At 38.0% G+C, this 21,952-nt stretch overlaps 1 protein-coding gene across 1 annotated transcript in view; it reads right to left on the minus strand.

Annotated features, from left to right (window-relative positions):
- The window catches only part of IFT88 (intraflagellar transport 88), a 62,936-nt gene extending 41,539 nt beyond the window's left edge, over positions 1-21,397 (minus strand). The window contains exons 1-15 of the mRNA XM_020802049.3: positions 20,961-21,397; positions 19,482-19,577; positions 18,883-18,945; positions 17,666-17,722; positions 16,148-16,201; positions 14,634-14,697; positions 14,487-14,556; positions 12,461-12,551; positions 10,952-11,056; positions 10,400-10,502; positions 9,263-9,377; positions 8,351-8,582; positions 4,226-4,296; positions 2,782-2,868; positions 1,497-1,596 (exon numbers count right to left, since the gene is read on the minus strand). Coding sequence (XP_020657708.3) covers positions 1,497-1,596; positions 2,782-2,868; positions 4,226-4,296; positions 8,351-8,582; positions 9,263-9,377; positions 10,400-10,502; positions 10,952-11,056; positions 12,461-12,551; positions 14,487-14,556; positions 14,634-14,697; positions 16,148-16,201; positions 17,666-17,722; positions 18,883-18,945; positions 19,482-19,571 — 1,302 coding nt within the window. The 5' untranslated portion in view covers positions 19,572-19,577; positions 20,961-21,397. The remainder of the gene's footprint in view (positions 1-1,496; positions 1,597-2,781; positions 2,869-4,225; positions 4,297-8,350; positions 8,583-9,262; positions 9,378-10,399; positions 10,503-10,951; positions 11,057-12,460; positions 12,552-14,486; positions 14,557-14,633; positions 14,698-16,147; positions 16,202-17,665; positions 17,723-18,882; positions 18,946-19,481; positions 19,578-20,960) is intronic.
- Positions 21,398-21,952: the final 555 nt, after the last annotated feature.

A 21,952-nucleotide genomic window follows, 5' to 3' on the forward strand; every position in this document is an offset into this window, starting at 1 on the left:
TAAATTCTTGACACACCTTTTGAACTGATTTGGATGAACAGGAATTGATCAATACAAGCTCGGTAACCACTTGGAATGGTATAGCAAGTTCTGTGGTATCTTCTATATGTTCAGTGAAAGTTTCTTATAGTGTTATATAGAAGTAGTATACAGTAATTGGAAGTGATAAGCTGCCTTTTATAAAGCAGTGGTTCCCAATGTTGGGACTTCTGATTATCTTTGACTACGATTGCCAAAAGCCATAGATTCTTGAGTCTTAGAAGTCTTCTGGTTCTTCTACTCTTTACAGGATTAAACAACCATATAAATGGTTGTTGTAGGTTTTTCGGGCTGTTTAGCCTTGTTCCGAAGAACATGGCCAAACAGCCCGAAAAACCTAAAACAGCCACTGGATCCCGGCCATGAAAGCCTTTGAGAATAAACCATATAAATGTTGTTTTAAAAGGAAGTACAGGCTGATCTCTCTTTGGGAAGGAGGAATGTTGATTGCCATGTGTCCTTTATAGAGGGCAGGTCAGAACTAATGAAGAAGAATATTCCAGTCATATTGTTTGGGTGAATAAATCTATCCCTTCTGAAGCTGAAACTCTTAAGCATAAATCTAGTTGCTAATCTCCATTTGAGCAGACCTACCGGATCAATTACAGAATGGTAAGTCAAAAGTTCTCAATTAAATGGGCAGAGTCCTATTGAGTTTTTATACACAGGCAAGACGAATCATGGAAGTTTTCAAAGCTAATTGAGAAGGTGCAGGGGTTTGACCAGTCATGTAAGTGACATAGGGCTGGCACTCATCTATCAGCCATTGCAACTTCTGCAATCTCTCCAGTATATGTAAAGATCTAACAGGGTTCTGCCTAGTGGGTCTACTATAATTGGGACTAACAATTTTATTAAGGCCCCAATTATTTAGCAAATATTTACATTCTCTAAAAAACAATGTTAAATAGCTTTTAAACATTTCTACAGTTTAGAAAACAGCAATTGTTTTAAATTAGCTTTAAATTTAAAGAGGTGGCTGCCCTCCCAGTGCTACAGAAAACATCTGCTAAATTTTGTGGGTATTCCCACTCCATCCAGGGAACAGTAAATACTCCCAATGAGTGAAGACAGAACAATGTAGCAGCTCCATATCTAGCTGTAAGTACAATACTGGTATGATATACCAGATGGGTGGGATATAAATCAAAAAAATAAAATAAAATAAATAATAAAATAAATAAATACTACTATCCCACTCAAGTATATTTTCTTCATCATGCTGAAATGTTATTAGATTTAGTTCTGTCATTAACCTTTGGTCCATACCTCAGTAAAAATTCAAATGCCAATGAAAATGCCAATGAAAATGGGAAAAGCAAACATTTGAATTCTCTGTTTTACAGTGTCATAACAGTACAGTCTACTCTCAGTTGTTGAGGGATAGTTTACTCTTCTAATTGTTTTGATTAAGCTTCTGTGCAATCTTTTACCAAGATTTTATGAAAACACTATACCTGATTAAAATCCTTTTGCCTCAAATATGTAATTGCTTTATTGATTTCCAGGTCATTGGCTAACTCCACATACTGGGAAGCTTTTACTACTTCTACACACCTGTGACAAAATCAAAAAGAGAAACATTAACTTTGTTAAAATGAGCTTCTGCAAGTCAAGAAAGCAACTGCTTAGTCTTTGCCAAGCATCCATTAACAGCTAGTTGTATGAACTGGTTTTAGGATCCAATTTGCACTGAAGCCATCTAAGTCCCTGAGAAATCCTTATCCTTCAAAGATCAAGACAGATAATGGGGAGGCTCATTAAGCACTTGGACTACCACATGGAACTGATGAACCCAGTATCTCCTGCCAAAGTAAAGATTGCGTAGTCCTGCCTCACAACTACTTTATACTGCAGCTCAGTATCATTTTATATACTGCAGACAGAGGCAGAGGTTGAGCTTGGTCAATTGTCAAGGACCATTTAGGAACTTCTACATCATGGTGAACTTGAATCAGCGACTTTTATATTCCTAGACACTAACTGGATCACCTATAACGGTGGTTCCCAACTTTGAGTCTGTAGATGTTCTTGGACTAATACTTCTAGAAGCCACCACCACCACTAGCTGTGCTGGTCAGGATTTCTGAGAGCTGTAGTCCAAGAAAATCTGGGCACCCAAGGTTGGGAACCACTGACCTATAAGATTAGGAAGCTTTGAAAACAATATGTGCAATGAATAAATTAGGTTTTTCACTTAATTTCAGGCACTGCCTGTGACCCAAAAGCATGGTATGCCAATATGGGGGTCATGATCCCCAAGGAAGTCAAGAAAGTGTTTTCTGGGGAGTCATGGGTCACCTTCTATGTGTTGTAGCCCTTGATAAATTATTTCTTTCTTGACCTTTTGGAGACATATATTAAAGTTAGCATGTAGGTGCATGTATGATAAACACACCCTTTGGGGGAGATAAAAGCCTCTACTTTCTGAGAAGGGATAACTTTACCCCCATTAAAAATACCTTTTTATGCAAACATGGTAGGGGTTATTCAGTTATTATAAAGGGGGATTGTGACTCAAAAATGGTGGGAACCACAGCCCTCGAGAGAGAAAATCATTTGGATGCATAATTAAGAAAAGATGTTTAAATACTTGAAAATATGGCATTTTAAAATGTAAGACTTAAAAAAAAAAGTAGGAACGGGCAAGTTCAGCATGTAGTTGTGAGCCACTAATTTCCATGGGACTATTCCAGATCATGTGATTTGAGAATAGCAGGTCAACTGAAAAATGCCACCTACCAGTCATAGCCTACTGCAAATGATGTTTCAATTGCTGGTGCAATTAATTTAGCAGCTGTCATGATATACTTTTCTGCTGTAGTTTTCCTTAAAAACACAAGGAATTATTTCAGGAGAAAAAAAACCTCTCACATACAGAGTGTCTGAACATGACAAAGGTGGTATTAAAAAAATTCAACATTATCTTATTCGTTTTTCCAGGCATAGAACTGCAGTTATGGAATTATGGCTATTTGGTCACATGACTGGCACTTCACCAAATAGCAGCATCTACTTCTGCAAGTTTCACTCTGCAACCTGAAAATCTAAGAGGATAGCGGCCATTGTATTCCTGCATTGAGCAGGGATTTGGACTTGATGGCCTTGTAGGCCCCTTCCAACTTCATTTTTCTATGATTTCTATGATTATTAGCAGGGAAAACCACCAGAAACCCTGCAACCTTTTACAAACTGTATATGGTAACTTGTACAGGGAGGATTTTGATGACATTTCACATTTTCTCTGCAACCTACATTTGAACCCACAAGCAAGTTCAAACATGTTTATGAGTAATCTGGCCTTTCTCACCAGATTACTTAAACACACACAAAAACACCATAAGCTTAAACACAGGTTACAGAAAAAATATGACATATCATAGAAATCCTCCCCCTATGATAAACTTTTGTGCAGTATAGTCCGTCTCATCAGATATATAAACAAGCAGCAACATGTGCATGCTGTATACTGATACAGAATTCATTCTATAAGCATGGATTCTTATATAAGCAAAACTAGTTACTGCCCTCTCTCCAGAGAGATCTTCACAAGCAAATTTCCCTTCCTCTGTTTTTTAGAAAGAATTAAGCCCCCAAGCATATACATACAAAAATCCCCAATGATTTTGGGGAACCCAAATAACCTAATAATGACAGAGTACATATAGTAGCCAAGGAATGCTGCTAGGGAGAAATATGGAAAGAAGAGAAATAAAAGATCCAAGAGGGAGAGAAAACTGAATGTGTCTGGCAGGAGCTTTGAACAGGGGCACACCACAGTGCAATGCTTTATTATAGATCCTCCTTATCCTATTTTATCACACAGACTCTTCTTTACTTTGGTCAGAAAGAGCGATACAAAAACCACAAATTAAAATATAGAGCAAACTGATTGTGTGCATATGTGTGTGGGTTGATAGTAGACAAATGTTTATCGCCAGAGAATGTTACTATGATTTAAGAGGAGGAGATAAAGCCTGCCATAAACATTTGCTGACTGCTGTCATGCTTCAAGATCTTGTCTGATTGCCTAGGGGTAGATAACATAAACATAAAGGAAAGAGAGAAAATGTTGAATTTCCCATTCACTGAATTAGATCACACCTTTGTTCAGCTTTTTTTAAAACATTTTAATAAAACGTAAGATCCTTTGAGGTTATGCAAGAAGAATGATGCTCACTTTTACCTTTCACGCTCCATTTGCCGCAAGCTGTCATTTTTAATAGCTTCTATTAGTAAGTTTGTATGTGCATCATCCTAAATAAGGAAAAGAAAATCCATGGCAATTATATAAACAGCAGATATGAATGCATAGACACACAGACGTGCATACAAAAAATGCTGGCGGTCCACCAGAATTCATACAATTAAAAAATAACAATTACAGTGGGGTCTTGACTTGAGAACTTAATCCGTATTGGAAGGCGGTTCTCAAGTCAAAAAGTTCTCACGTCAAATCCGCATTTCCCATAGGAATGCATTGAAAACCATTTGATCCGTATCTGCTCTTTTCCGTCCATAGAAACTAATGGGAAGCTGCTATTCCACCTTCGACCACTGGAGGGGGATATTTTGTTTCTTTTTTTCTTAGGTCAAGAAAGGTTCAGGGAAGGCAGCAAAAATACAGTCCAGGCAGTACAGTACCAGGCAGTCCGAAAATGCTGGGAGGAGTGAGGAAGCAGACAGGCACCCTTTTCACTGGCCAACAGTTAACTGAAGTTCAAATTTTGCACTTTCCCTGCCTCCCACGTGGTTTTTTTTTCAGTTCTTAACTCAAATCTAAGTACTTAAGTCAAGTCAATATTTTCCTATGAGAGCGGTTTTTAAGTCAAAATGTTCTTAACTCGAGCCGTTCTTAAGTCAAGACCCCACTGTAAAGAAGAATTTTACTCTAGGGAACACTCTAGAGCAGGGGTCCACAACCCCTGGTCTGCGGCCCAGTGCCAGTCTGTGGCCATGACAGTACTGGGTTGCAGAGACAGATCTCCCGCCCCCCCCCCCACATATTCCTCTCACCCACACGCACTCCCCTCACCCACCCGCACGGCCCGCCACCCGCACGAACAGGTGCCCCGCCCCTCTGCGAGCGCACTCTGCACCTTTGCACAGGCATGCAAATGTGCCCCTCCCCTCCCCAAGGGCCCTCCATCCCCAATGAGTGCAGGGGGGTGCCTCCTTGCAAATGGACCCCTCTCCCCCAACTCAGTGGTCCCGTAACTCAGAAAAGGTTGGGGACCACTGCTCTAGAGAATGAAGAGTTATTTTTGCCATGTTTGAGCAGTACCCGTGGGCTCCTGACCCCAAATGTCCAATGTTGATTTTTTTTAATTAAATTTTCACTAGAACGTGAAAAGGCTTTTTTTCCGGGAGGGGGAGTTTAAAATGAAAACATATTTTAGTGGTGTTTTAAAAACATACTTTTTATATTACTATGGGCTTCTTGTACTTGCAATACCTTATCACCTCATCATTTCTTAATTCATCCCTACATAAATATATGTTTAGGTCTATATATAAATATACTATATTGGATGACACAGACTATGTTTATTTGTAACATTTTCTGGGCAAAATCCTATTGGGGCAACTTTGTGTAGCGCAGCTTGGATTAGTCATTGGGACAATTTAATTTAAAGTAATTATGTCAAGGTTTGAATTTTGGTGAATATAAAATGTTAAAATAATTAAAATGTATTGAAAAAGTAGCCCTGAATGTAGCCCTGAAATTTAAAGTGGCTTGATGTTTGAGTAATAGTTTACTATAGTTGTTCCAAAACAATTAGCTCTCAAGCTGAGCAGGGTCATTGAGCAAGAACATTCCTGATAACTGAACTTTTTATGTTATAATGAACTTGTTTATGTTACAATGTGCAAACATGAAGTGGCATCTTTAAGTCTTAGTGCACCTTTTTGGTGATTATAGTTTTCTCAGTTCACAATGGTCTAGTGCACTGGTTCTTAACCTTGGGTTACTCAGGAGTTTTGGACTGCAACTCCCATAAGCCTTCACCACCAGCTGTCCTGACTGGGGTTTCTGGGAGTTGCAGTTCAAAAGCATCCGAGTAACAAAGGTTAAGAACCACTGGTTTAGTGTTTCAGAATTTTAGGGTGACAGTATCCTAGTGGTTCGAAAGCATGCAAATGCAAGTAGATAAATCGGGACAACCTCAGTGGGAAGGTAACAGCGTTCCGTGTCTAAGTCGCACTGGCCATGTGACCACGGAAGATTGTCTTCGGACAAACGCTGGCTCTATGGCTTGGAAACGGGGATGAGCACTGCCCCCTAGAGTCGAACACAACTGGACAAAAATTGTCAAGGGGAACCTTTACCTTTTTTTATCCCAGCAGAAAAAATGCTTAATGGTACAGAGCATTATTATTCTAAGTTCCAAATTGTTTTTAGTCATAACAATGGTGTTATCAGGTTACAAAACATATGAGATTACAAAGATTTCAGGAACAATAACATTTCCTATCGAAAAATTATTCTTGGCATAACAAACAGTCGTCTGGAAAAGAAATTATTTACATATTCAGGGGAGATGTGGACAACTGAATTATAAATAAAAGGAAGTAAGACACACGCACATAAATTTAGGAATTCAATTCATCATCACAAGGCAGCTCCATGCTATACCACACACACCAGACAGAAACAACAGTCAACATGGATTTTTCTCTCTATATGTAAAGTGCACAAGTCTGCTTTGGGTGGGTGAGAACATTACCAAAAGTAATTTTTTTGTCTTCTTAATATGCTTAGAGTCTAAGAACATTATTATTTTTTAAAAATTATTTTTACTTTTAAGAATGTTGGTGGTTTGGAGAAGGATTCTTTTGTTTTTAAACATACGTTTTAGGCTATAAGTGCTGAGATTTTGATATGAATATGTATAGTTGAAAGCAAAATGTTGTATAGTTGAAAGTATAAATGGCTGATTTTACCTGAGTCATGTACTGATTGTATTCAGGTGTGGATATCAAGGTTTGAGATTTAATGTTGTACAGCTGTGATACATGATGAAACTTTATGTAACTGGAAAATAAAGTAAACTATTTTCTGATTGGTCCCAGAACTGTATATAAGCCATGTATATCTGCTGTAAGTCAGGTCACTTTTTTCTTTGTTATGTGTTGTATCATTATCATGTTATGCTGCCAGATGAATGTCTATTCTCTCTCTATATATATTAATAGACTAAGTTGATATTTTACCCTCACAGTGTTATACTGTCTATGCAAACTAATATCTCCTAACTCTGCTAATGTCCTCAATAATAAGCTCCTGTATTTTTGATTCAAATACAATTTAAGTTCTGCCTACAACTCAAGCTGAATGCACTTTTGTTTGCAGCTTCTCATAGTTGTAAGAATGTTGATGGAAATCATACAATTTCACAAATTGCAAGGATGGATTTCTGTCTAAGCATTTGGCCTACAATTTTTTTGTAGCTGTAAGACTTGTAGTTTTACAACTGTTCTGAAGTATTTTCTGCATATGGAACAAAGAAGCAATGTAGATAAATAAAGGCTGTAGAATTAGACAAGCCAAGGTTGCCTGGAATTATTGCAATAGTGATAGATCAATGTTGATATGATCATCAAATATTGTTTGGTTTAATTGTGGAATTAACCCTTTCTTGGGGATAAAATGGCAGCTGTGATTAATGTAGGCTTCTGATTTTTCCATAGTCTATAAAGTACTATATGTCTCTTGGGAAGATGTTCAGGCATCAGAATCTCTGACCTTACAATTAAAAGCTTCCTATCGCCCTCCTTTTAGGTTTCAAGGCTCCCTTGGGCTCCCTTTCACAGTGAAGAAGCCTTTGAGAGACTAAGGATGAGGGTGGGAGAGTGCCTTTAATAGTGAAAAATCACTGTCAGATTGTCATCAGTGAAACTGGGACTGCCAATGGTGATTCAGTGGTGATTTTTTTACCTATTAAAGCTTACCACTTCCATATCTCAAACTCCCAAAGGCTTCCCCAGGGCAAAAGGGAGCCCTAGTAAGCACTGGAACCTAAAAAGAGGAGGATAGGAAGCTTTAATTAATGTAAATCAAATGATTCTGAAGCCCAATCTGGGTTATGCTGGCACAAAGTTATGCAATAGGATTTTGCCCACTAACTGGGCAAAGAAATCCTGCTTCAAACAGCATTTGACAGCATTAGTCTTCAGCTGCTGCAAACATGTTGTTGTAAGGTATCCTATCATAATTGCAACAGTAATACACCATTAAAAGCAAAATTTGTCCCAACATTTCAAACTCTGTTGCTCTACAAATTAAATCAATAACTTTATGTATACTTACTCCTTGTGAAATATATTTATCATCATCATCAATTTCTAGCGGAACTGCAATCAATTTTTGGAAGGCTTTTTTCATCTGTTCTCTGTCTCCCGTAGCAAAATAGCAGAGGATCAAGTTGAAGCCTGCTTTCAGGTTTGGTGATGTGCTCATAATGTGCTCAAATGAACTAATGGCATCAGAATATTGGCCAGTTTTAATAAAAGCAATTCCAATGTTCTGCATTATCTTAATCCTAAAGAAATAAATCAAGGTTAAAGTCCTATATTACATTACATTTAAAAATGTTCATCCTTTAACTAACAGCATGGGCAACAGCAAAAACAATTGTAACAAAAGAACTAAAATGAAATTTAAATAACATTAAACAACAGAACACAAATCAATCAGGAGTCTAAATAGGTACACTGACAGAAGCCATGGGCCTATTCCGTTATATAAACTAAGATGGAAAGCAAAGACTTTTTTGTTTTACACCAAAAAGGGATATGACCAAGAGTGAAGTTCAGTCTTTCCCTACTATATCTCCCCATATTCTGCCTTTTGAATAATGTAATCCCCAGCCTGGCTGTCTTCTTATATCAGAGTTAGGCAGAGAGATAAAAATACACATTTGACACAACATGGAATAATAAGATGAAAGAAGCAGAACAGAGCTACATACCCACCCAACCCATTCACACTTTTAAATTAAATATATTCCCCATCCTTATTCCAAATGTGAAAACAGCAGACAGATATGACATATACTTGCTTTCATCCAGTGAAGATAAACCTAAGATAGCAATGAAATCAGGTAAAACTGCTTCAACATAGAAAAGTCCTAAACTGTTTCTGAAAAATAGCAAGCAGGCTTTCCTATATAGGAAATCATAAAAGCAAACAATAAAAAGAGCCTCCCTTTACTGGACTCACCTCATTTCTTTATGGACACTTGCAATCTGATCTAAAGCCATTCGGTAGAATTTGATCGCTTTTGAATAGTTTCTCTGTTTCAAATAAATGTTTGCCATGTTCACCTTTAGCATGCCTACCAAACAATACACAGAATGAGGCATAGCACAGACACATATAGAATATCTATCCCCTGAATGTAGAAGAATATATAAAAAAGGAAAACTAATTGAGTTATAAGTATACTGGTAAAAATAAATCTCTTGATTCCTGGAATTAAAAGGTAAGTGAAGCCAAGTTCCTGATGAAATCATTATGAAATAATTTGAACAGGAACTATAATTGTTGTGGACATTTTCCTTTTTTGTCCAAAAAAGCTCATATTAAAATATAGCAGTTCGTATTTAAGGTGCAACTATGTTTTTGTCTTCTTTATTTTTTATTTTTCTTTTGTTTTTGGCCTGATATGCTAGCACAGAGTAACACAGCTACTTCTAATCCGCAGGTCTGACCTTTAGCATTTTCTGTAGGGAGTACAGTAGAAGACTTTGGTGGACTGTCCCCTTGACCCCTTTACATGAGAAAAAAAAATCTGATTTGATGCGGTAGATGACTGACCCAATTGGGTTGCCCCTGAATCTGCCATGACTATTTATCTTTCTGTTGTAACATGAACTCAGGGGAAACAGAAATCCAGACTAACCTAGTCTGTGCTGGAACAGGTGCTAATTTCCAGCTGTTTGTACACATACAGAAGGGAAGGGTACAGATAATCCTGAGGCCTTCAAGCTGTCTGAGGTAACCCTAAGAATATAATTAGAGGGGGCATTTGTGTGTGGAATAAACATTGCTTTGAAAAAGGAGAGAAGTTGACTATATATCAAATTATTTTTGTAGCAGATAAAAACTACCTTTGAAACAGTGAAAACTAGTAATAGAAGGTGCAATTGAAAATATCTATCAATAGCCTCTGTCATGAAGTTAACAAATAAGTATGACTTCAGACAAATCACACAGAAATGACCAGAATTCAGGCTTGGCTCATGAGACAGAGCTGATCCTCAACTTCCACTGCTTTCAAAGGGAGTTTGAAAATTTCAAACTCCAATGATGAAAATTTCCCATTTCATATATTTTGATTTTGTAAATTTAACCTACCTCCATTGACAAACATCTTGTTTTTCACTATAACTTGATAGGTATTTAGTGCTTCAGCATACATTTCATTAGCAGAATATTGGCTAGCCAAATTGAAGAGCACCTGAAAGAGATCATGTTGGAAAATTCCCCAATCAGACAAAAGCAAATGAATTAAAATTGCTTCATTAAAAGAGCAAAATAAGAAGAGGGGAGCTTCCCCCAGCAAAGCAGAAGAAAACAGTTACATAAATTAGTTAATGGATATCTAAAACATCAAATCGTTGAAAAGGTCTGAAAACAAAAAGACTGTAAAGTTAACAGTCATCTAAATATCAAAGATGGATGCCTGAAAAGTAGGGAAATGTATATGTCCTATTTCACGTATTCACAATTTTTTTCCTGCAAAAGACAGCATTTGATTATTATCATTCTTCAAATGTTGAACATGCATGTGTATGGAATTACACAGCGTGGTATTCCAAAACAGCATGAATATTGTTTTCTTAAACTGATTCCCAGGCCCTTGAGAAGAGATGGTAGATATTTGAACTATAAGGTATAATCACTTACAGTATACGTAAGATCTAAGTTGATGTTGGCAGGAGACATGGTCTGTTCACGTTGTCTTACTAATGCTCTTTCTTTTCGTCCAGCATCTTTTGCCTTCTCAAGAGCCTAAAAAAAAAATTCTTACTTTTAAGTAGCACTTTTGGAAGTTCTTTAGAAAACAACACAGAAAACAGATTCTTTCTACATATCCAAAATTATTTCAACAACACACATACAGACATACTGCAGTAAGTAGGGGCTACAAGTTTACTATCCAGTTCAGTTTAGTGACACAACTTTCAGAGGAAAGACCTACAATAATGTGCCAATAGAGCTCAGAAAACCATAATGTAAACAAATAACATTTATTTAGCAACAATAATGGCCCCAAAATTTGTGATGGCTTGGGTGCTAAAGAAGAACTATGAACCACACATGGAACAGGCTATTCCTGCCATTTCTTTCCAACTACAACATCTAGCATGCTGTCAAAAGTCAATAATCAGATTAGGCAATTGTGCAGGGCATGGTAAAGGGGACAACTAACTGAAAATTGCTCCACCCTCCTTTGCATGAGCAGAAACATATTTCAGCTCATGCAGCTACATCCAAACCACTACTGTTTTATACAAGGCACTCTGGGCAAAATCTCCAAGTGCTTTTGAACAGTTGACTCAATTCTAATAGCAATGTTACTAAAATATGAACAGTGGGGCATTTTGCACCAAATGAATGAATGAATGAATGAATGAATGAATGAATGAATGAATGAATGAAGTCGCATTCTATAACCAGTTTTAAGCTTTTTCCAGAATGAAAAAATGCACAAAACAGGTTTATTGTAAATAATTAATTTGGGTTTGGTAAGTGACAAGCAACAGGGTCCATGTATAACACCAAAGCTGTGCCCACAACCACTGGACACTTCATAGAACTGCCTTCTGATGTTTTTGCTAATAGGTCTTTGCAGACATACAGACTAAGGCACTGCTGTTTTTAAAGTATGAGCATCGAGATTCATAGGAAGTTAGGTTCTCAACCCTAAAGCTTTCTTCCTTTACAAACCCACTTGCAGAATAAGTGTATACATGCAACTACTGTATGTAAAATCAATGGCTGGTAGACTGTTGGTAACACTATCTGTTGGTAAGCATTTACAATTGTCCTTACCAGTTCAGTTTCCCCCAAAGAATCTGTATTAGGCACGGGATTGTGGCCAGAAAGAAAAGGTTATACTTAACTAATATTTCACACATAACCTATTATGTATTCTTGCTACGTGAATCAGCATATTCACAGGTGCCCCAGTAGGTGTGTTAGCATCAGTGTGTTAATTCTACTCCCAAATGTATTAATTCATAGAGTAGGTGCTTTTGTATATCTTATGATGTACATAAAACAATTTCATTAGCAAAGATTTTATTTGGGGAAGTCATCCAATCTCTTTCAATCTTCAATATACAAATAGGCTGGAAGTTTTAAAACTATAAAAGCAGAAGACCAAAACGCAAATTAAAGTCAGTGACTTACCAATTTTAAATCTCCACAACTGTGTGCAATGCAGCTTTCTTCAACCAACTCATTTACTTTTTTTTCCAGTTGTTTAATCTTTCCTTCAGGGCTAAAGTTAGAATACCGAATAGAATCACACGTCATAATAATAGACACAGATCCACAAATATCAAGATGAGAGAAGTAAAATAAATGGAAATTTTAAAGCCTATTGGGGGACAGAGTTTTTCAGGTTTTTCTCTGGAAAACCTCCAGATTTGGATATGTGGCAGAAAGTTTAAATATTTGCAATACTTATTTTCTACACTGATTTAACAGCATAAAATGCTTCATTCATAATTTAATTGTACTATTTGTATTTGGCATATTTTTCAAATTCAGATATTCAAAAGCCTTGAGTTTTGTACACAAAAACTGTGACTATACCCAACAGTAAAAAGAGAACTGGAAACTGCTGTGCCTTGCGGTACCGTGGCACATGTATCTTGCTTTTTTAAATCCAAGAAGTAGGAACAATAATGAAAAAAGCAAGTGTTTCAGTGTATTCTTTGGACAGAAACAGTTGTACTTTTACTGTGATCATTTCTATCAAAGTTGAAAAAAGAGTGCTATTAGAAGGAAGTCAGCAAACTACAAGCAAAGAAGCTGGTCAACTCACACTCCTCCCATGAAATTTGCCAACTGCACACACTAGGTGTAGAAGTGTATCTTGGGTGTGAGTACTGTATATGTCTAAAGAATACATAAGAACTATTGCCCTCTAATTCTACAGATTGTCTCACACACAAATCATCATACCTATGAACAAACATATACAGTGGTGCCTCGCTTAACGAGTGCCCCGTTTAACGAAAAAATCGCATAGCGATGGCTTTGTTGCCATCGCTTTTGCGATCGCACAACGATCTTGCCTATGGGGAAAAATCGCTTTGCGATTTTTCCCCATAGGCACCATTTCCCCCCAGCTGAGCGGCGGGAGCTTTGAAGCCCCGCTGCTCAGCTGGGGGAAAATGTCGGCAGTGGGCTGTGGCCTCGGAAGGACCCCGAAGCCACCGTCCCCTGCCGACAATTCCCTTCCGAGCTCCGGGGACAGGCTGGGGGGTGAATCAGGAAGCTTGAAGCCTCTCCGCACTGCTTACCCAGGCCGTTCCCGGACTTCCAGAAGTCCGGGAACGGCCTGGGTAAGCAGCGCGGAGAGGCTTCAAGCTTCCCGATTCACCCCCCAGCCTGTCCCCGATGCTTGAAGCCTCCCCGCGCCGCCTACCCAGCCCGTTCTCGGACTCTAGGGAGTCCAGCCATGGCTGAGGTAGCCACCGTGGGTCAGATCCAAGTCGCGGGGGGAGAGAGAAAACCGGATAATCCGTTCCAATTGGAACGGATTAACCGGTTTTCAATGCATTCCTATGGGAAATGGTGCTTCACATAACGATGTTTTCACATAACGGTTTTTTTTCTGGAACCAATTAACATTGTTATGCGAGGCATCACTGTATTATTCTTTCTACATAAAGCTCTTTATACCTTCACACAATATATTTAAATATTCAATAAATATTAATATTTCTGTACAAATCTTCTCACCGTACAGCTTCAGGCATTCTGAGCAATTAAAATCCTGTATTAAAAAGCATTTCACTCATTTCAAATTACAGCAATTTTACTGGAGTTTTTTCTGTTTCTCAAAGTTTCCATTTTTTTCTGCTGGAAGCATGAACAGTTTGTCCTTTTAAATCAATGAATGAACAATGTGCATCCAAGCCCTATGAAAGTACACAGTACTGATATCCTGTGATAACAATGCATTTTTTTCCACAATATTAATGTTAATTTGATTGAACTATAGTGATGTGTGGTTAAAACCAAATAGCATACATGACACATTCAAGACAGATCCAGCAAAGAAACTCTTCCAAACTAATTGTATTTTCCTACTCCAAACATCATAAATGATGGGATCTTGATTAAATATTACTGCAAATCTTTAAAATCACAAAACTTTAGTTGTACAACGATTTCCATATTCATACAAAAATTGTCTACATACCTATCTTCATTTTTAGCTTCCAGGGGAGGAGCTGGGCCCCTTGCTTGACCAAGAGGATCAAATGCAGAACCTGCAGATGAACAAATATTCCTGAGAACTGTGCAAAAGCACTTTTGCAATATAGCCAAGGATTTTAATTAGATGTACCTCGTGAAGCTGCTTTGGTATAACCCGCTGCCTGTACTGCTGTCATAGGTCGAGCAACCCCATCCTTAAGGGAAAAACAAAGACATGGTTATGCTGATGACCATGGGGCAACAAGCATTAGAATGCAGAACAATGTTCATGTTAAATAACGGAACACAAGAGACCAAAATCCTATTGTAAAATGAAATATGCATAAGGGCAAACACCCAAACAGATTTTATGCTTTGCCTGCTATGTATCACATCCTTTCCAGTTTATGCCACAAATACCAACAGGATTCTGGCCAAAGTCAGAGATGAAGTTTGATTGCACTAAATTGTATTATTTTGTAAATTCAGAATAAAAATTATGAAGAGTGCATTACTGTGCACATTTAGTTGAAAGTAACACCCATGGAATACAGTGAGACGAGTAAGTATTCAAAGGAGTGCTCTGTAACACAATTTACTAAAATGCATCAGCTCTTCACATACATGTAACACCTTGTAATGTTCTCTAAATTGTTCTAATATTTACTATATTTGATACTGATGATGCTTATATTAGATAAAGTCACAAAAATATGTTAGTATGGCTTAAATATAATGAGGGATATTTTCTGAGGAAACTGCTTATATCATAAATATAGGAGGAGGCAATGTTTTGTCCCAACTGAGCCAAACATATTCTGACAAAACCTGTTCCTGAGTACTTGGAAATCTTCCAGGTTGCTCTGAAGGATGACAGGGGAGGAAGAATTGCATTGCACTGACTCTGCAGTGTCAACATGACATTAGCTCTGGGCCAAAGAGCATCTTCTGGCAATTGAATGGGAGAAGATGGCAATGACAGTCAGTCATCTATTGCCATTAGAATCATGTGATGGAATACTTTTCTGCTCTTCTGAATCATTTTGAGGGAATCTGAAAGGTCACTGCTTCACCAGCTTTTTACATTTGAAAGGAACACTATGTCTATTGCTGTCTACAGACCTTTTCACACAAATGTTAGAAGTCCTTCAAATTAAACCTAATTATCTATTCCCTTTTTTAAACATTCAAATATTTTCAGTATTTGGTCTTTGGCTAAGAAGCGAAACAGTGTAATCATGCACATCTACTTGGAAATATGTCCTCTAGAATTCAGTAATACTTACTCCAATGTAAGTGAGAACAGGATTGCATTCAGAAGGAACTCTCCTTCACTAATTATACCATTATATTGTTAAAAGTGTAATCCCATGATAAAGCAAGCCCCACTGATCAGAGTGGAAAACATATACAAAATAATAAAAGTATGTCTTTTTCACACACTGCAATTTTCTTTACACAGCTTGACATAAAAATTATGGTTTTCTGAAGAAATAATTACTAATGCTAAGGCTGAAGTCTTGGCAGTATATCTTTATTTTCCACCTGCATCTCATTCCTTAATTTTAGTATTAATTCTACACCACTATGACCTGTCTCTTGACTAGTTCTATATAATACATTAATGGTCATCTATGAATCTATAAATAATTGTAAGAATATTACCTGTGTTGTTGCTGTCATTGGTCTGCCAATTGATGAAGAGAGTGTTGTCTTTGACTATCACAATGTAAGAAAATATTTAGAGTCAATAAACACTATCAAGGGAACACTCCTTACAACAGTGAAAAGGATGGGAACTCTCACTTCAGATAGCAGACTTAGTCGTGCAGGAAAAAAAAATCAGGTTCCTTATTGCTATAAAAATTAACATTGATTCGAAGGAGCTCAATGGAAACTTCTTTTATGCAAGGAGGCTGCCAAAGATCCATTCAAGGTCAGTATCCATAAACAATTTCTTCAGTAGGGATAACTCCACAGACCACATTATTAGTCTTGGGGTTTTTTCTCCTAAATTGCCTCAACTTTTCATTATCCTTCATTCTTAGACATAATTATTTATTTATATTATTTATATGCCAACTTTTTCCCTATAGGGGATCCAAGGCAGCTCATAGCAGATAAAACTACAGATTTAAAAAACAAGATATAAATATCACATTTAAAAAAACAAATAAACACAGATTAAGAGTTTTTAAAAGCCTGTCACCCCCTGCCACCACCCCCACGCGACCCCCCACGGCAAAGTGGGGCTTTCAGAGGTGCATTTGCACTGCTGAAAAAGCCCCAGGAAGCCGATCAGCTTTAAGGCGGGGAGGGGCTGCAGCGGGGAAGATGGCTCCCGGCTCTTTTCTGGGACGATGGCTTCCCCCCCCATCGCAAGCTGTGCAAAAATGGGGCATTTGCGATGATTGGGGGGGAAGCCATCATCGCAAAGCGATTTTTCGCTATAGGGAACATCGCAATGCGATCGCAAAAGCGATCGCAAAAGCTTCATCGCTATGCGGATTCATCATTAAACGGGGCGCCCGTTAAGTGAGGCACCACTGTACAGTGGTGCATCGCATAGCGACGTTAATCCATGCAGCAAAAATCGTTGCTAAGCGATTTTGTCGCTATGCGATTTTAAAAAGCCCATAGAAATGCATTAAAACCTGTTTAATGCGTTCCTATGGGCAAAAAACTAACCTTAAAGCGAAGATCCTCCATACAGCAGCCATTTTCGCTGCCTCTTAAGCAAGGAATCCGTCCCTAAACACAGCGGGCGGCCATTTTTTTTACCCGGCGGCCATTTTGGAACTACTGATCAGCTGTTAAAAAATCACCGCTTTGCGATGATCGGTAAGCAAAACAGGGACCCGATCATCGCAAAACGAAAAAAACCCATTTAAAACATCGCAATGCGATCGCTTTTGCGATCGCAAATCATCGCTATGCGGTTTTGTCGCTAAATAGGGCACCCGTTAAGCAAGGCACCACTGTATCTGCAAGTCACAATGAAATTAGCCACAGAATCCCCCTGATCCTTGTCACATCCAAGTGTACATGTCCCCCACGTTAAGTGACAGTATACAATGTCTGGGATCAAAAGCTTCAAAACTAAGCACTGTTTACTGGTCACTGCAGCCAAAGAAAGGTGTGTTGAGCAAAAATAAAATATAAATCAAATAAATAAAAACCTACCCCATATCCAGTAGCTAAAGTCCGTGTACTAGATGTACCTGGAACTTTGGCTGTAAGCTTGTAAGAAGAAAATTCAGAATTAATGAAGAATTATTCATTACTTAACAGAAACCAGCATATTTTAAATGCAATTTTCACAAAAATTACAACAAAGCTATATATAGATTTATATAACATTATATTTTCCCTTTATTATTGACATAAAAATGGCTTTTTAATGTTATCATCACATACAACCTCCTGACAAGACAGTAAGAAAGGGTGAATCGTCTTCAGAATTCAGACAAGACTGTCTCCTACTGGTCAAAAGGGAGAACACTTTATTAGGTGGACTTGAAAAATTACTGGCCAGAATCCAACTGAATATTTATGCTACCTTAAAGTTAACAGTGAATTGAGCAGTGAATTGTCACTATGTAAAAAGTCAATGCTTGCATTTGTATTGTACACCAAGTCACAAGACTGGTGTATGACATGACAAGTGACAATTTCTTAACAAACAGCAATTCATCATTGATATTTACACTATTCAATTTTTGCAGGTAGGTATATATTACAGGATTCTGGCCACTGTATTACAAATTACTTGATCAGATTCAAGACTAAATGCAAAATCATCTATTGCTCAGCAAATGAGTATATAAACTGCATGCATGAAGCTACAGATTTCATCCCAGTATGGTATCTCCAGTTAAGGCATCTGAAACAACAAATTTTGGGGGGGAAATCCACTCTACACCTTCAGGAATTGGATTTAAGAATTACTGCTAATCAATATTGATAGTGCTATGCCAGAGGGCTACTTATGTGCAGCTAAGAAAGCTTTCATTGCACTTGTTTATCTATTTCTTCTGTTGCATTCTACATACTTTCAATAATTTAGAAATTTTCTGTGTGAGAAACTCTAGACACAACTGAGAGTCTCATATATGGAGTAAAATTACAGAGGAATGGAGACAGCAACAGCAAGAGAAAAATTGGAACCTCCCTTATAAAAGCCTTCAGTAACATACAGGGCAACGGAAATGAACCTTCAGAGCATAAACAAATACTACTTCTGTTGTTGTGAAGAAAGCAGAAGGTAAAGCCCAATAAATTCAATTAGTCTTTATTTATAAATAAGCATATGTGAAGTTAAGCTAAAAGTATTGCAATGGAAGAACCACTCCCAACTGTGTTCATAGGTGCTTAATTTTATATAATAAACATTTACTTACTGGAGGTCTTCTACCATGACTTGTTTTTACAGCCTGCTGAAAAGCTGGATCATTCTCTAAATCCTAAAGTAAAACAACAAAATATAAACACTGTAGGAGCTAAATAATAAGCCAGGTATTTCATTTCCATATTTAAAATCTTATTCATGCAAATCATGAAATTTCATATTTTGTTAGTACATCTAGATTATTCATATTACAAATATGAATAACTGATACAAACTGCTCTGAATGTTTAGACTTATTATAATGACAATTGTCAAGTGAATTCTGACTTATAGGGATCCTTTTCAGAGTTTTCTAGGCAGAGTCTACTCAGAACTGGTTTACCATTCCTTTCTTCAGGGTGTACCCTGGGATGTGCAGCTTTCCCAAGGCCATACAGGATAGCTTTTCTGGGATGCACAGTAGGGAATCAAACTCCAACCTCTGGCTCCACAGTCAGATACCTAACTCACTGAGCTATCCAGCCAACTTCTCTTTACATTTCTACTTACATTAAAAATACAATGTGTTGAGGATATTGTTAACTGAATCGTCTTTACCATCAAAATAATAAGTCATCATAATACAAACATGATACAAAACATATATTTTACCTCTGTGTCAAAAGTGGGGTTATAATCATTGTAACCAGAGTAAAGATCATCTTCATCTGCTTCAGGTGCCAGGTGAACATTTTTCATCATTTTAACCTAGTTAAACATTGAATATGTCAAACATTGGCCTTGTGTCCCCCAGTTACCAAATATTTATCTATATTTGCTTTTTTGCTTTGTTTTACTTACAAACAGAACAATAACTGATCTCTTTTCACGAAAAACACATAAATTGTGCTCACTTTTAACTGCCCAATAGATAAGCATCTAAATTACAGTTCACCTAATTGGCTAAGGAGGAAAGCAAGACTATTAACAGCCATGAAAGAAGTGCTCCAATCCAGAGTTCTTTGACTTCAGAAGGCTGCAAACCAATTGCTTCCAACTTCTCAGGAAATTCAAGATCTATGTATCAGCCATATCAGTTCAGGCACCTGTTTCCTCAGAGGAATTAACAAATGGAATTCTAAATTAGATTAGATTAGGCATCCTTCAGTCTCAAGACTATGGTAATGTGCTCTGTACGGAGGACTTGGAACAGTGTCTAGTGTGGCTGCAAAGGCCAATACAAGTGGGTAAAGTGAGGAAGGGAATCTGTATTTGAATCCAGTCTCCTATCAATCTATTTACCAGCTATTCTCAAGGGGGGGAGGCATATGACACATTTGAAGGGAGCCACCGACTGGAAACAATCCGTCACCTTGTTAAGGTTCACTATGCAACTTATACAATCACGATTCAGCCTATATTTCTTTCATATTGTATTTATGGCCTTGACCAAATAAAAAGGTTAAGAATGGCTGCACTACACCACACTGAGTTGCTATACCCACACAAAGCAACATAGATTAAACTGAGAAGCCCCCTTTCCTGAAAGTTAAAAATAGTAAAGACTTCAAGCCTTGCCTCTGCATCTGTACAGAAGTAACAAGGTACAAATCAGTTGGAAGGATGTTCCATAGTTTGGATGCCATTACTAAAAAAATACTAAGATTTCAGAGTTGTATTAACGCTTTCCAGAGATCCTTGCCAGGGAAAGCAAGGCACAGAGATTCTTTAAGAAAAAAATAAAGCCAAGTGTAAGCCACAACTTGTATTTATTTATTTAAGATATTTTTTTTCTCCTGTCTTTCTCCTAAAAAGGATTCAAGTACTGTACTCTTGGCCATCCCTGCTGCTATCTTCAACTCACCAGGCACCGATGAGTTTGAAAGCATCCCTAGGATACAACCTCATTCCTTCAAGGGGAATTAGCTTTGATTTTATCTAGATCTGCTGACTTCCCACTCCCTGCAACCACAAAGAAAATGTTTTTTTCTAAAACTATAAGAATGCTATGACTGTAACAGAGAAAAAGAGACAGAGCTAGAAACCCTGCTTGAATGCATTAAGACACACGCTTATATTAATCCATTTATTTGACATTTTGACAAAGCAAAACACCACAAAATCGATAATATATTTCGATTTAGTGCCTACCTTAACAAATGGCTGGGCCGTTTACAGTCGGGAGCTAAAACTAGTACTCAGGTTAACAGTATCTGTTTAAAAAATCCCGAGAAAACCAGAAACGTAAAATAATTCTAATTCTTTTTTTAAGCTACACGATTGACAGCTATGGCAGGTATACGCGGAATGAGTGGGGCGTCCTGCTGTCTTCACTGCCCGGCTAATCTCCCTCCCATCAGCGAAGCTTCTTCGTTCTCTTTTTTTTCCGAGGAAGATGGGCGAGAGATGGGGAAGATTTCAAGAGGAAAGACGCTTGGTGCTAACAACTGTGAAGGCCTATACCCTTAAACCCATAATGCATCTCTTCGGGTTGCTAAGAGACCGGAACGCTTGGTGGTGGGGAAACAACAACAGGGAACAATCTGAGCATGCGTAGTACCATCCGCGAGGTCGCAGGACTTTTATTCTCACTAGGTGATTCGTCATATCCTGCTTTTCTAAGTAGAAGAACTGAGCGAGCCAAAGTCGGGGGTGGAGCTGTTAAGAATGTATGGGTTAGAAAGCTAAAGTTCTGGGGTGTGGGGGAAGCATAGCAAATAGGGGAAAGGAATGAAAATGCGGTGAAATCTAGTTAGGGAAGATTTAGCTCGCTGCTAAGTCTGCAGACTTTGAGCAAGTGAGTGTGGTTTGCCTCCCACCCCAGAAAAGGCAGAGACATCACAGGGACACGTGATGGTTGAGGGGGAGAGAGAAACCTCTTCTTTCCGGGCATTGCAAGGGAAACAGGTCTTCGCTCCCTTGTTTAGCTCAGCTGCGTCACAAGGGCTCCCGTGTTCCTAAAGGACTGGAGAGCAGCAGCAGCTCTCTCCCAGGGTTTTGCCTTTGTCTCCTTTGTTTACTTTAGATGTTTATCTCCTTTTGTTATGACTCCTTAAACTCGTAGAGGGCTTTGGGGGGAAGGGAGCCTCAGCCGGTTGAGCCAGCTCTCTTCCTCTTTCATTCACTTACTGTATTGTATTGCA

This window comes from Pogona vitticeps, chromosome 3 (assembly GCF_051106095.1).
Source record: "Pogona vitticeps strain Pit_001003342236 chromosome 3, PviZW2.1, whole genome shotgun sequence".
Lineage (NCBI taxonomy): Eukaryota > Metazoa > Chordata > Lepidosauria > Squamata > Agamidae > Pogona > Pogona vitticeps.